Source organism: Brachyhypopomus gauderio, chromosome 2 (genome assembly GCF_052324685.1).
Source record: "Brachyhypopomus gauderio isolate BG-103 chromosome 2, BGAUD_0.2, whole genome shotgun sequence".
NCBI lineage: Eukaryota > Metazoa > Chordata > Actinopteri > Gymnotiformes > Hypopomidae > Brachyhypopomus > Brachyhypopomus gauderio.
Genome location: NC_135212.1, coordinates 4,295,927 through 4,309,422, shown reverse-complemented (window position 1 = coordinate 4,309,422; position 13,496 = coordinate 4,295,927). Strand labels below are relative to the sequence as shown.

Here is a 13,496-nt window from a genome sequence, read left to right as displayed (position 1 = left end):
TCTTGCAATAGCCGATGGTTACAGTGTGTGTCTATGTCCAATATCTTCATACAGGGAGAAGAAAATTGAAGGGTTGATGTTAATCCGTAGATTGGCTCAGCATCACTCTGGTGTGCTTACCAGCAGGCTTCATGAGGTCTGCATTGTTGTTATTCAAGAGGTAAGCCACTAGATTTGCTGACTGTGTATTGGTCTGAATTCTAAAATTGGCAGACACCATCAGCATGTACACATTACAGGTGATGTTGCTGACAAAGTCAAGTCAGGGTTAGCATAGTACTTTAAAATTCCTTTTTTATAAAAACATTTCTCATCTAATTGAAATTCAGATGGCATAGCTAACTGTAATTAGTGATTAAGGTATTTCCGCCTACATAACATATTGCAGTGGTGGATTATACTTATTACGATGGCGGTGGCAGTGTTGAATGTGGCTAAAATGAGCTGGAACGTCGTGTTTCCTGCAGGTGCTGCACCTGCGCTCTGCCGTGTCCCGCATGGCGGTGGTGTCCTTGAGGGAGTTGTACTCCAGCCTGCAGAAAGGAATGGACCAGGAAGTGGAGACTACAGCTAAGGTCCTCCTCCACAAAGCAGCGGAGTCCAATGGCTTCATCAGGCAGGACGTGGACACAGCTCTGGACAGCATGGTGCAGAACTGCACCCCCATTCGAAGCATGAACGCCCTTCTCGCTGGAGGCCTCTGGTCAGTTAGCCTGCAGTGAGCTTTAAACTGTGGCTTTCAGATAGCAACAACAGTCACAAGAAGCTAACACAGCACTGATTTTGGCTGCTGTTCTTTGCTGCTGTTTTTACTTCTCCATTGTTCTTTCAAAATATTGCCCTGGCCTATATCAATATTTGTAGTTATTTATCCTGTTAAATATTATTTTTATTGCGTTCCATCTCCGCTCTGCTGATCCAAACTGCCCTTCACACCGCTTAAAGAATAGGCTAGTTTGCTAACTCACAGGACATACAAACATTTTCTGTTAAAAAAATACAGATGTAAACTAACTGGTGCAAACTAAGCCATCAAATAGAATATGATCATTTGATTGTGCACTTAGATCATACATAAGGGTATTAAGTTTCTTTATAGAAGCTAAAAGTTGTACTGTATACATTGATTGGATGGATTAATAGTTATTACCTTCTTTTTTAAATGCCCTAATTTTTTTCCTTCTGTTTTCCTCAAAAGTCATCTGAATGCTGCAGTAAGAAAGTGTACTGCTCAGCACTTGGCTACTTTGGTAGAGAAGATTGGTGCAGAGCGAATTATTCCTGCAGTCTCCAAGTTGGCACAGGACTCTTCCCAAGAAACCAGGTTAGTACTGGGATCAGAACAAGAATTCTACAAAGCTTATTCAGTTTCCCAGATATTAATCTTTTGCTCATTCTTTTAGTCTCCTAGTGTGATACTCTGAAGTCAGCAAATGCTGTTAAATTGTAGAGTAATAGAAGCACTATCGTGTTTTCTAGACACAGACGTCCTTGTAAAATTGGGCCCTGGTAAGATAAATGGTTGGTGTGCTGTGAGTCACGGGTCGCTCACTCACGGTTCTCTCCTGTATTGGGGTCTGTTCCTCGTCTCAGGCGCTTGGGCCGGCGTATGCTGCTGTTCCTGTCCTCCCACCACGACTTTGATAAGATGGTGGAAAAGTACATCCCTGCCAAAGACCTGGCAACCATCAGGAACACTGTCCACACTCTGAAATCCAAGGTGGCATTTCATGTTTGGATACATGATGAGGATTTTTTATCCCATTCAGCACTATGCCCCATGTTAACTCACTAAACAAACTTATTCACAAAACGTTTAGGTGATACAGACTGCAATAAAAAAACCATCTAAACTGTGATGGTAGACATATATTGTAAACAAATACTAAAGTACAGGGCAGTGCGTGGCACCACACATTGTATTTACAGTAAGGCATGCACAGTGTAGTCCCAGACCCAGTAGTTAAAGGACAGAGCATAGTTCAAAATGAACCGGCTTGAAACCTTTGGGATAAAATCAAAGTATGAAGCAACATGTGGACTTCAATATCACCACTCCATATTTTGTGGTGATTCGTACGTGTGTATTCCCAGGAGAGGACAAAGGTGTCTAGGATTCCAAGATATAAGACGCGTCAGCCTCGTCTGGAGCAGCAAGAAGCTCCAGCCGCACAGGTGGAGCGTCACAACACGCAGCGAATGAAGCGCAGCCTTAGGCACACGGTGAGGGACGTGAGCCCAGACGACGCGGCACCTCTGAAAGGTAACGGCTGACCTCGGCAAACGCTCCCCTCCTGTTTCCTGAGAACCTAACCTTACCGCTTACCCGTGAACCTCCTTCCCATCAGACCTGCAGCTGAACAGTAATGTTCCAGCCCAGACTAGCAGACGAGCTACCAGACTGATCAGAGCACGTCCGTCCCTTTCAAACAGTTCTGGTGAGTGTTGCCTGCTCTTCAGCGCTTCATGTGTGATCACTGTGCTTGCACGTAAATTGCTTTGCTGTTAACACTGCATTACACAACAATGTTTTAAATCTAGTTCTCCATGTTAAATAATGTTTTGCAGTCAGTCTTCAAGCTGATTTGAACCAAAGTTGAGCTGGTAGCCCTAAAAGTCCTAGTCAGTTTGTTTGGGTTCTGGTATTCCTCTCTAGATGAACTCAAACCAGGATCTCCCAGGAAGGATCCCCACGAGCAGCAGACTTTACGGCCCTTCTCCAAACCAGATCTTGCTCTCGCTCAGAGCTTCAGTCTGCTTAGATCTGATGACTGGTAAGTCACACCTGCAAAATTCTGAAGCATTTGGTTAGGGCAGGTTAAACAGCAAGTCATTTATGGTGTTCTGCATATATGGTAAGTATGCATGTATTTAGTGAAGTTTTTTCCTCTTTGTCCCTTTTCTTGTAGCATTTTTTCTTTCAGTAGCCGATGGTTACAGTGTGTGTCTATGTCCAATATCTTCATACAGGGAGAAGAAAATTGAAGGGTTGATGTTAATCCGTAGATTGGCTCACCATCACTCTGATGTGCTTGGCAGCAGGCTTCATGATGTCTGCACTGTTCTTATTCAAGAGGTAAGCCACTAGATTTGCTGACTGTGTATCTCTCTGAATTCTAAAATTGGCAGACACCATCAGCATGTACACATTACAGGTGATGTTGCTGACAAAGTCAAGTCAGAGTTAGCATAGTACTTTGAAATTCCTTTTTTATAAAAACATTTCTCATCTAATTGAAATTCAAATGGTATATCTAACTGTAATTAGTGATTAAGGTATTTCCGCCTACATAACGCATTGCAGTGGTGGATTATACTTATTAAGATGGTGGTGGCAGTGTTGAATGTGGCTAAAACGAGCTGGAACGTCGTCTTTCCTGCAGGTGCGGAACCTTCGCTCTCGCGTGTCCCGCATGGCGGTGGTGTCCTTGAGGGAGTTGTACTCCAGCCTGCAGAAAGGAATGGACCAGGAAGTGGCGGCTACAGCTAAGGTCCTCCTCCACAAAGCAGCGGAGTCCAATGCCTTCATCAGGCAGGACGTGGACACAGCTCTGGACAGCATGGTGCAGAACTGCACCCCCATTCGGAGCATGAACGCCCTTCTCGCTGGAGGACTCTGGTCAGTTAGCCTGCAGTGAGCTTTAAACTGTGGCTTTCAGATAGCAACAACAGTCACAAGAAGCTAACACAGCACTGATTTTGGCTGCTGTTCTTTGCTCCTGTTTTTACTTCTCCATTGTTCTTTCAAAATATTGCCCTTGCCTATATCAATATTTTTAGTTATTTATCCTCTTAGATATTCTTTTTATTGCGTTCCATCTCCGCTCTGCTGATCCAAACTGCCCTTCACACTGCTTAAAGAATAGGCTAGTTAGCTAGCTCACAGAGGAAATACAAACATTTTCTGTTTAAAAATACAGATGGACACTAACTGGTGCAAACTAAGCCATCAAATAGAATATGATCATTTGATTGTGCACTTAGATCATACATAAGGGTATTAAGTTTCTTTATAGAAGCTAAAAGTTGTACTGTGTACATTGATTGGATGGATTAATAGTTATTGCCTTCTTTTTTTGAATGCCCTAATTTTTTTCCTTCTGTTTTTTTCAAAAGTCATCTGAATGCTGCAGTAAGAAAGTGTACTGCTCAGCACTTGGCTACTTTGGTAGAGAAGATTGGTGCTGGCCGATTATTGTCTGGGGCGAAAAACGTCACAGCGCGAATTATTCCTGCAGTCTCCAAGTTGGCACAGGACTCTTCCCAAGAAACCAGGTTAGTACTGGGATCAGAACATGGATTCTACAAAGCTTATTCAGTTTCCCAGATAAAGTAATCTTTTCCTGATTCTTTCAGTCTCCTATTCTGATACTCTGAAGTCAGCAAATGCTGCTAAATTGTAGAGTAATAGAAGCACTACCGTGTATTCTACACACAGACGTCCTTGTAAAATTGTGCCCTGGTAAGATAAATGGTCGGTATGCTCTGAGTCATGGGTCCCTCACTCATGGTTCTCTCCTGTTTTGGGGTCTGTTCCTCGTCTCAGGCGCTTGGGCCAGCGTATGCTGCTGTTCCTGTCCTCCCACCACGACTTTGATAAGATGGTGGAAAAGTACATCCCTGCCAAAGACCTGGCAACCATCAGGGACACTGTCCACACTCTGAAATCCAAGGTAGCATTTCATGTTTGGATACATGATGAGGATTTTTTATCCCATTCAGCACTATGCCCCATGTTAACTCACTAAACAAACTTATTCACAAAACGTTTAGGTGATACAAACTGCAATTAAAAAACCATCTAAACTGTGATGGTAGACATATATTGTAAACAAATACTAAAGTACAGTGCAGTGCGTGGCACCACACATTGTATTTACAGTAAGGCATGCACAGTGTAGTCCCAGACCCAGTAGTTAAAGGACAGAGCATAGTTCAAAATAATCCGGCTTGAAACCTTTGGGATAAAATCAAAGTATGAAGCAACATGTGGACTTCAATATCATCACTCCATATTTTGTGGTGATTGTACGTGTGTATTCCCAGGAGAGGACAAAGGTGTCTAGGATTTCAAGAGATAAGATGCATCAGCCTCGTCTGGAGCAGCAAGAAGCTCCAGCCGCACAGGTGGAGCGTCACAACACGCAGCTAGTGAAGCGCAGCCTTAGGCACACGGTGAGGGACGTGAGCCCAGACGACGCGGCACCTCTGAAAGGTAACGGCTGACCTCGGCAAACGCTCCCCTCCTGTTTCCTGAGAACTTTACCTTACCGCTTACCCGTGAACCTCCTTCCCATCAGACCTGCAGCTGAACAGTAATGTTCCAGCCCAGACTAGCAGACGAGCTACCAGACTGATCACAGCACATCCGTCCCTTTCAAACAGTTCTGGTGAGTGTTGCCTGCTCTTCAGCGCTTCATGTGTGATCACTGAGCTTACACGTAAATTGTTTTGCTGTTAACACTGCATTACACAACAATGTTTTAAATCTAGTTCCCCATGTTGAATAATGTTTTGCAGTTACAAGGATGTAACTTGTTTTTGTTTCATGTAGTGAGCTTCACTTCACGCTACACTGTGGGAGATCTCCTAGGCTCAGGAGGATACGGCGCAGTGTATGCAGGAGTCCGCAAGGCTGATGGAAAACAGGTGAGCATCAGCACACAATACAAGAATGATTGTGGGACCTAATTTCTATTTTAGATTGTGATTAGAACTTTGAAAGGAGCGATGAGTTTTCCCTAGAGAGCCTTTGTTATTCACATGGCAATCAAGTGGTCAAATCTAATGTACCTTGACCTTTTACCACTTTTTGAACACAAAGATCCTGATTATACAATGTGATAAGCTTGATAATCTGTGGATGAGTATTTATCAGACTCCAGATTTATGTGTTACCTGAGAAGCTGTGGCTACCATCTGCAAGCCCTTAGATATGTTAAATGTACTGACTGTTTTGTGTAAACAACTTTACTTCCTGTGTTTTTTATGTGACCAGATCGCCATTAAATATGTGCCAAAGCATCACGAAGAACGGTTCATCACTGTTGTAAGTCCAATATCTTTACTTATGTAATATTGTAACAATGTCTGGAACTTTTTAGATGGGTAAAACTGCAAAGGGACTATAAACGCAAAGCTTTTAATTTTCCATTCAGTGACTCCTCCCAACACGAATGGAAAACAGTTAACTTTTTAGATTCATGTTTCATCTAATGATTGGTACCAATCCAGATCCCTTTCGTGTTATCCTGCTAACCATAATTCCACTATAAAACTTCAAACCTACACTAACCATGTGTTCCTTAATTTTAGCCCGGCAAAACTCGCAGTCTCCCCCTAGAGGTGGCTTTAATGAAGATGGTGTGCAGGCCACCTCGTTGTCAGCATATTGTGAAGCTCCTAGATTGGTATGAGTACCGCTACTGCTTCATCTTGATTCTGGAGCGACCCGTCCCCTGCATGGACCTGTTTGGCTTCTTAGACTTGTACCAACGCCAACTGCCTGAGCCACTGGCACGACGGATCATGCGTCAGGTGGTTCAGGCTGTCCTTCACTGCCGTGACCGAGGAGTTCTGCATAGAGACATCAAGGAAGAGAACCTTCTGGTCAACACGGACACCCTTGACGTCAAGTTGATCGACTTTGGTTGTGGCGATCTGCTTAAGACCGAACCCTACAGGCGCTTTGAAGGTTATTCACCATAGGAATGAAATGTGCACCTTAAGTTAAAAAATGGGATCAAATTAGAGACTATTATAAACTTGTTATTTTGTTACTGATGATTCTCTCTCGTTGTCTCAGGAACCATGGTATACTGCCCACCTGAATGGCTGGTTGACAGGGCGTATGAGGGCCGTCAAGCCACCATCTGGAGTCTGGGTGTGCTCCTCTACAGTATTATCTGTGGACATGTGCCCTTTCAGAAGAAGGAAGACATTGTTGAGGCACACCTGTGCTTCAAGGGAAACCCATCCAGAGGTGAAAAGGCAGAAGCATCTTCAAGATAACTTGAAAGTCTAAATTGCAAAATGATAATTTATGTAATTATTTCATCTGGTAATGTAATACACAACCACAGATTGATCAAATGGACTAATGAAGAATGGAGAATTGGCAATACAACATTTTGTAACCGTCTTAAAATTATAAAAAGACTTGTTCAGTCTTTTTTGTTAGTGATGGATGTTTCTGTACAGTTCTGTCATTTAAAAACGTTGAATAAGCCATTAGAACAGTCAGATCAGAAGTTTCAGATGGTAACTGATTTTCTTTCTCAACTAATCCCGTTGCTACACACACAGACTGCCGCCATCTGATAACATGGTGTCTGCAAAAGGACCCTGAAAAACGTCCTGTGCTCGAGGATGTCCTGGCACATCAGTGGTTTTTGGAAGGTCTTCAGAACTAAGTCAGGTTAGACAGGGAGTGTACATGGAACTGGGCATGAGACTAGAGGACAGCCACCAGTGCAAAATTACATAGTCTGGGCCACTGATATTGAGTAATATGCAAGGTGCAGTGTAATATTGGATGAGCTTATCAAGTTGTTGCTTATGGACCAGAAAAATCTGGGTCAGGCATAGTGTACTATATAACAATTGAATGCTATAAGTGGTATATGCTTATATGTAGTACTTATTAATCGAAAATATCCAAGGTGTATCCACTCTGAAATCCAAGATGGCGATTCATGTTTGGATACATGATGAGGATTTTTTATCCCATTCAGCACTATGCCCCATGTTAACTCACTAAACAAACTTATTCACAAAACGTTTAGGTGAAACAGACTGCAATAAAAAAACCATCTAAACTGTGATGGTAGACATTGATTGTAAACAAATAATAAAGTACAGGGCACTGCGTGGCACCACACATTGTATTTACAGTAAGGCATGCACAGTGTAGTCCCAGACCCAGTAGTTAAAGGACAGAGCATAGTTCAAAATGAACCGGCTATCTTTTGGGATAGAATCAAAGTATGAAACAACATGTGGACTTCAATATCATCACTCCATGATGTTGATGTGGCTTTAGGGTCTGGGTGAGATGCCTCAAGATACTCCTTCAGCTCGAGGCAGGCACTCTATCCCAGCTGTGGAGTCATGCGCACCTCCTCCTCAGTTTGCCAGCAGGTGAATATTTAAACAGTTAATCAAAACAACAACAAAAAAAAGTGCATCCTGATTGGAACTGCTTTGATGTTTGCAATTTTTGATGGTGTTGATGTTGGTTTAATTTGATTGCAGCCTTGTTCATTTTCTGTTTGGACACTATAACCCAATCCTTGTGTTTTCTCTCTTGTGTGTGTTCAGCAAAGACGGCAGCAGAGCACACATCCACAGCATTGCAGACAAGACAGAGTACGTCAAGCAGCTCAAGACCTGCTGGGTTCAAAAGACTTCAGGGAGCCCATCAAGGGCATTGATCAGCTGGTGGCCGACTGCGAGGACAACCCATATATGGTCATGGGCAACATGTTCCTGGTAACACATTTGAACTGAATTGATTTTTAATGTTTTCAGCAGCTTTCAGAAGTGATCTGTATGGGGGGTCATACGTTGGAGAACATTAAATGCTGGCACATCTGAAGAAATGTCAAAAGCTCAGATGCTCCAGAGTAGAAAATATTACAACAGTTTTAACTATTACAGTGGAGGGCAGTCATGTTCATTGTTAGCGTGAGCTTGTTTTACAATGTATGTGAAGATTTCACCCAAGTGTATCCTTGAAATTGCATTAAACCAAAGAATCCAAGTGAATGACTTGAAAAATCAGTTGGTTGAAATGAAAGGGCTTGAAATCAAATCAGCTCCAGGGCTTAGTGGCACTGATATGGTGAGTGTCTGATGAATGCATGGGCGGCTTGCTCTATACCTCTCTTCCTCTGCTACAGGTATTTGATGCTTTCAAAGCACGACTGCAAGGTTAACCTCTATGCCTTGGAGGCCTTACAGAAGATAATCACACTGCTCAGAGACAACCTGGTCCAAGTGGTCTACATCTTAGTCCCAGCTATAGTGGACAATCACCTCAACTCCAAGAATAACGCCATCTACATGGCAACAAGAGGTGCCATTCAAGCTCTCATCAATAACCTTGGTGGGTTTTTTTCTCTCTTTAAAAACATCTTGAAGGACACATGACACTGGGCTTTAGAAAAACAACAACAACAATGATTGTGTTCTGTTTTACCTTTGTATCTTTCGATGAAAGGTTGCTAGGTTGGGGAAAGGTTCACACAAATCAGTAAAAAAATGTTCTTGCTCTTTGGCTCGATGTTTGTGGTGCAGATCAAATGGAAATCTCCTTTCATATTAAGGCACAGTCCAATATAAAGAAAAAAATATTTCTGTAAGACTGACAGGAGATCTTGCACTATCTGACAGCAGATAGTTAAATAATGGAGTTTACAGTGGATGTGCTTAGGCTCTTTTGTTCTGCCTATTCACTCAAATAATTATGCATATGCGTTCCAAATGACCATTTGCAAACAGAGCTTTGTGCTCCTATCAGATACTGTTCATATATATTTAGTTAAAGTGTAACATTTTATGTGAATAATTAGTTGTTTTGATAAAGCAGGACACGTTTCTAAAAAGAATTACCATACTGTAAATATTGCTGAACTTGACCAACACTGTCCTTGATATATATTTTTTCAGATAACACTACTTCAACCGTTTTGCACAAAGGCTCAATTTCTCAGTGGAAAAGCTAAAGTGGATCTTGTTGATAAAGTTGCAGGTAAGTAAACAATATACAATATCTAATGTTTTGTGGTTGTGTATACAGAAATATTTTACAAATTCAAATACATTTATCAAAAAACAATTCTTTCAGAAAGTCATTCCACTGATATGCTAAGAGATGGCAGAGATAAAAAAAGATAAAAGATTTACCAGAAATACTATAATTCCTATATTAATTAATAATATTTATAATATTGATAATAATAATCATTCCAGAGAGTTACCACATTTACCAAATACTGTCACTTTCTAGGTAAAAAAAATGCTTCTGTAATAACCCAGTGCTGTCCAGGGTTGATTTATTTATCTTTGTTCCTTTTAAATGTTCTTTTTATAGAGCTGGTTAGGGAACTCTACCCCTGCAAGCCACAACTGGTTGAACAGAAGGTGCTTCCTCTGCTCTGGTAGCTCCTGGGGACCTCCAGCAACAGTGGTACGGTCCACGGGAGGGGTGGAAGCGTGAGAGGGGCCACTGTCCACCTGTGCCAAGCCCTTCCTGATCACATGGGCCCGGCGCTGCTGAACTGAGCTGCTTCCCAACCTTCCAATATCCGCAAGAGCCTAAAGGAGTTTGTGAAGAACCTCCCGATCACCTCAGAGCTGCCAGCCAGACCTCCAGACCAAAATAAAGCCCAACATGGATTCTACTTGAAGATGGAGATGTTTGTGCATTTCTTACTGTGCCTGCACTCTAAATGAAAGAGAGAGGAAGAAAGTCAAACGTTTTTAACATTTTGAATTAGCAGAAAGCTAAATCCTTAAACTTAGAAGTCCTTTTAAATAAGCAGCACAGATTTTAGTGAATCACATCAGGTTTAACATGCCTAGGAGCTCTGCTCTTTTTGCACTTTGAAATACTAACACTTATCATGATAACTGTTGTCATGGTGACTATAGATATATATTGTTCTATGATTATTTTCTGTTGACATATCCTGAGGTAACTGTGCAGAATGTAATTTATCACATGCAAAAGGAACAAGGATCTATAGTCTTTTTGTTGTTTGGTATGTGTAATGTGACTTTTCAATGAGGAGTCTTAAAAAATGAAAAAGCTATGATTCATAAAATTACTTTTGTATTCTATAGCCAGGGCTTAATTTGAGCCGGATCCTGCCGGAACAGGATCCGGGAGCTCTTTAATTTTGAAGGGTGCGTTCCGGGAACTGTCTGCCTCACTCCAGTAACTTTCAAGCCTACTAATTATAAGTTATGAAGAAATCTGTCTGCATTGAACCAATTAATTGAACAAATACAGTTGCAATCAGAAATATTCAACCCCCTCACCTCCAAAGACATTATAGAGATGTGGATGAAAGACAATGACAATAAATGACAAAAAAAACCACATTAAGCAACAAGTAGTATTTATTCATACATATTGGAGTTATTTTGACAACAGAAGTTGACTTAACTTTGAAGTTCAAATGAAAAATGTAACTCTTTGTACACATGTGCATGTGCACTATTATTCAACCCCCTGCTTCAATACTTTGTGGAGCATTCTTTAGCTTTTATAACTTCCAACAAACGTTTTTGGTAAGTACTAACAAGCTTCTTACACCTCTCAATTGGAATCTTGGCCCATTCTTCACATGCAAAAGCCTCTAGTTCAGTGATGTTTGATGGCTTCCGTGCTGCAACTGCCTTCTTTAAATCCCACCAAAGATTTTCAGTCAGGTTTAGATCTGGGGACTGAGAAGGCCACTCCAGGACATTCCAGGATCTTTTTCTCAACCAAGCTTTGGTTGACTTGAAGGTGTGCTTGGAATCATTGTCTTGCTGGAAGGTCCAATGATTGCCAAGGTTTAATTTGTCAACAGATGGCATCACGTTCCTCTTTAAAATGGCCTGGTATTTCTGAGAATCCATGATGCTAGGTACACAATCAAGATTGCCATTTCCTGCTGCAGAAAAACAGCCCCACATCATCAATGACCCACCTCCATGCTTGAGTGTGGGGATGGTATTCTTCTGGTCATAAACCTGGCCTTTCGCACGCCAGACATACCGTTGATCCATATGTCCAAACAGTTCCAGTTTGGTTTCATCAGTCCATAGAACTGTCTCCCAAAACTCTGTAGCCTTATCCAAATTCCTCCTGGCATATTCTAGTTGACTTTTGATGCTCCTTGTGGTTAAGAGTGGAGTGTGTCTTAGAGTCCGGCCATGAAGTCCTCTTTTATTCAGCGCACGTCTTATAGTAGCTACTGAAGCACTTGTTCCAGCCTTCATCAGGTCATCCTGTAGGTGTCTTGCACTCACACAGGGGTTTTTCTTAGTTGTCCTGACTAAGTTGCTAAGGACCCTTGATGAAATTTTGGGCTTTCTTCCACAGCCAGGCAGGTTTGCAGCTGTTCCATAAGTTTTAAACTTCCTTATAATGCTCCCAATGGTGTCCCTTGGGATGTTATATTTTTTGGAAATCTTCTTATACCCAAGGCCCTTTAGGTGTGATGAAATCTTTACAAAATATACTGTTACACACAAATATTATATCATGCATTTTCTGTTCTGATTTTATGTATCACTCAACCCATGAAGAAGTCATCCAAAGCAGAATCTTGAAAAAACTTATATTGATAAATCCTTAATATCTTTGGGGGGTTGAATATTTTTGATTGCAACTGTAATTCTATAAAAGAGATTTTTTAAACACAAGATCCACATTCAGGCTTCCTAAATCACATAAGAGCTCTCCCTTTTAGCGATGCCTTTCCGCGTCTCCCCTATAAAGCTAGTTATACTTTCGAGAGTGACCGTAGCGCGCGACTCCGCACAACTCGCGCAAACCTCCGCGAAGGGTGGAGGTGTTTATACTAGCCGCGTCACATTCTATGCAGTGTTGTCTGAAATGATATGATGTGGTAGTATAAAGAAACACCCAAAAACAGGGGAAGGAACATTTACCTGATGAATTTTAATGTTGCTTTGTTTCAGATTTGAAAGTGCTGGAATTTAGGCTATAGTACTTGAACATGCACTTAAAATGCACTTCTGCACTTAAAACACTTATAAAACACATGTAAATAATTTAAAAGTAATTTATATATACAAATTGGCTTGTTATTTTGACATTTGTGTGCATAAGCGTTGCGTTTTGTGTGTGATCCGGTGACATTTTTGCCCCCAGTGACCCCTTGTCTCATGCCGCTGTTTGCGTTCCGGCATCGTTCTGCAGCAGAAGAATCTCAAGAAGTCAGATGAAGTCCGTTCTCAGTGGAGTAGAGTGACCTGGTCTTGACAATCCAGAAACTGGTTATGAAGTGGACTCTCTGTGTGGCCTCTTAAATAAGGCCTCCCCACTGCCTCAAGGTGACACCCTCTGTTAATGGCCTGAAGAGGAACAATAGGTATCGTTAGCTGCATCCTAATTTACATACTAAAAGGCAGGAATCAAAATGGCCCCAGTCAATCTGCATTGCATTTTAATTTATCTAAGTTACTTACATACTTACTTCAGTTACTTACATTTCTGCTGTATTTATAATTACATTAAAAATTGTTCCTTCCCTAATACTACTGCTAAACTTCTTAAAAATACAGTGATGAAGATAATGAAAGAGCAGGAGGTCAGTCTTTATGTTTAAATAATATTGTTCCTTCCCTAATACTAAACTTAAGGGGCACACCTCTGGGCATGATGTGAGGTGAGAGGCCTCTTGGGCCTGGGTATTTTAATGCACAAAGTGGTCATTTGTACAGGGTGGATCACCCATGCCTATAATCCTACTGTGTGT

General features: G+C 41.5%; 1 protein-coding gene across 2 annotated transcripts in view; it reads left to right on the top strand.

Moving 5' to 3' along the window:
* LOC143484402 (uncharacterized) overlaps positions 1-13,496 on the top strand; it is a 161,693-nt gene that overhangs the window by 143,248 nt on the left and 4,949 nt on the right. The window contains exons 17-38 of one of the 2 annotated variants that reach the window (XM_076983106.1): positions 1,199-1,324; positions 1,594-1,720; positions 2,095-2,263; positions 2,349-2,438; positions 2,657-2,774; positions 2,971-3,076; positions 3,384-3,619; positions 4,117-4,275; positions 4,547-4,673; positions 5,047-5,215; positions 5,301-5,390; positions 5,555-5,649; positions 5,999-6,049; positions 6,316-6,694; positions 6,806-6,982; positions 7,306-7,417; positions 8,042-8,139; positions 8,320-8,490; positions 8,901-9,106; positions 9,670-9,751; positions 10,094-10,418; positions 12,890-13,071. In XM_076983106.1, coding sequence (XP_076839221.1) covers positions 1,199-1,324; positions 1,594-1,720; positions 2,095-2,263; positions 2,349-2,438; positions 2,657-2,774; positions 2,971-3,076; positions 3,384-3,619; positions 4,117-4,275; positions 4,547-4,673; positions 5,047-5,215; positions 5,301-5,390; positions 5,555-5,649; positions 5,999-6,049; positions 6,316-6,694; positions 6,806-6,982; positions 7,306-7,412 — 2,326 coding nt within the window. In that variant the 3' untranslated portion in view covers positions 7,413-7,417; positions 8,042-8,139; positions 8,320-8,490; ... (2 more) ...; positions 10,094-10,418; positions 12,890-13,071. Of the gene's footprint in view, positions 1-1,198; positions 1,325-1,593; positions 1,721-2,094; positions 2,264-2,348; positions 2,439-2,656; positions 2,775-2,970; positions 3,077-3,383; positions 3,620-4,116; positions 4,276-4,546; positions 4,674-5,046; positions 5,216-5,300; positions 5,391-5,554; positions 5,650-5,998; positions 6,050-6,315; positions 6,695-6,805; positions 6,983-7,305; positions 7,418-8,041; positions 8,140-8,319; positions 8,491-8,900; positions 9,107-9,669; positions 9,752-10,093; positions 11,097-12,889; positions 13,072-13,496 lie in introns of those variants that run through there. The other variant, XM_076983099.1, reaches the window with a different exon arrangement.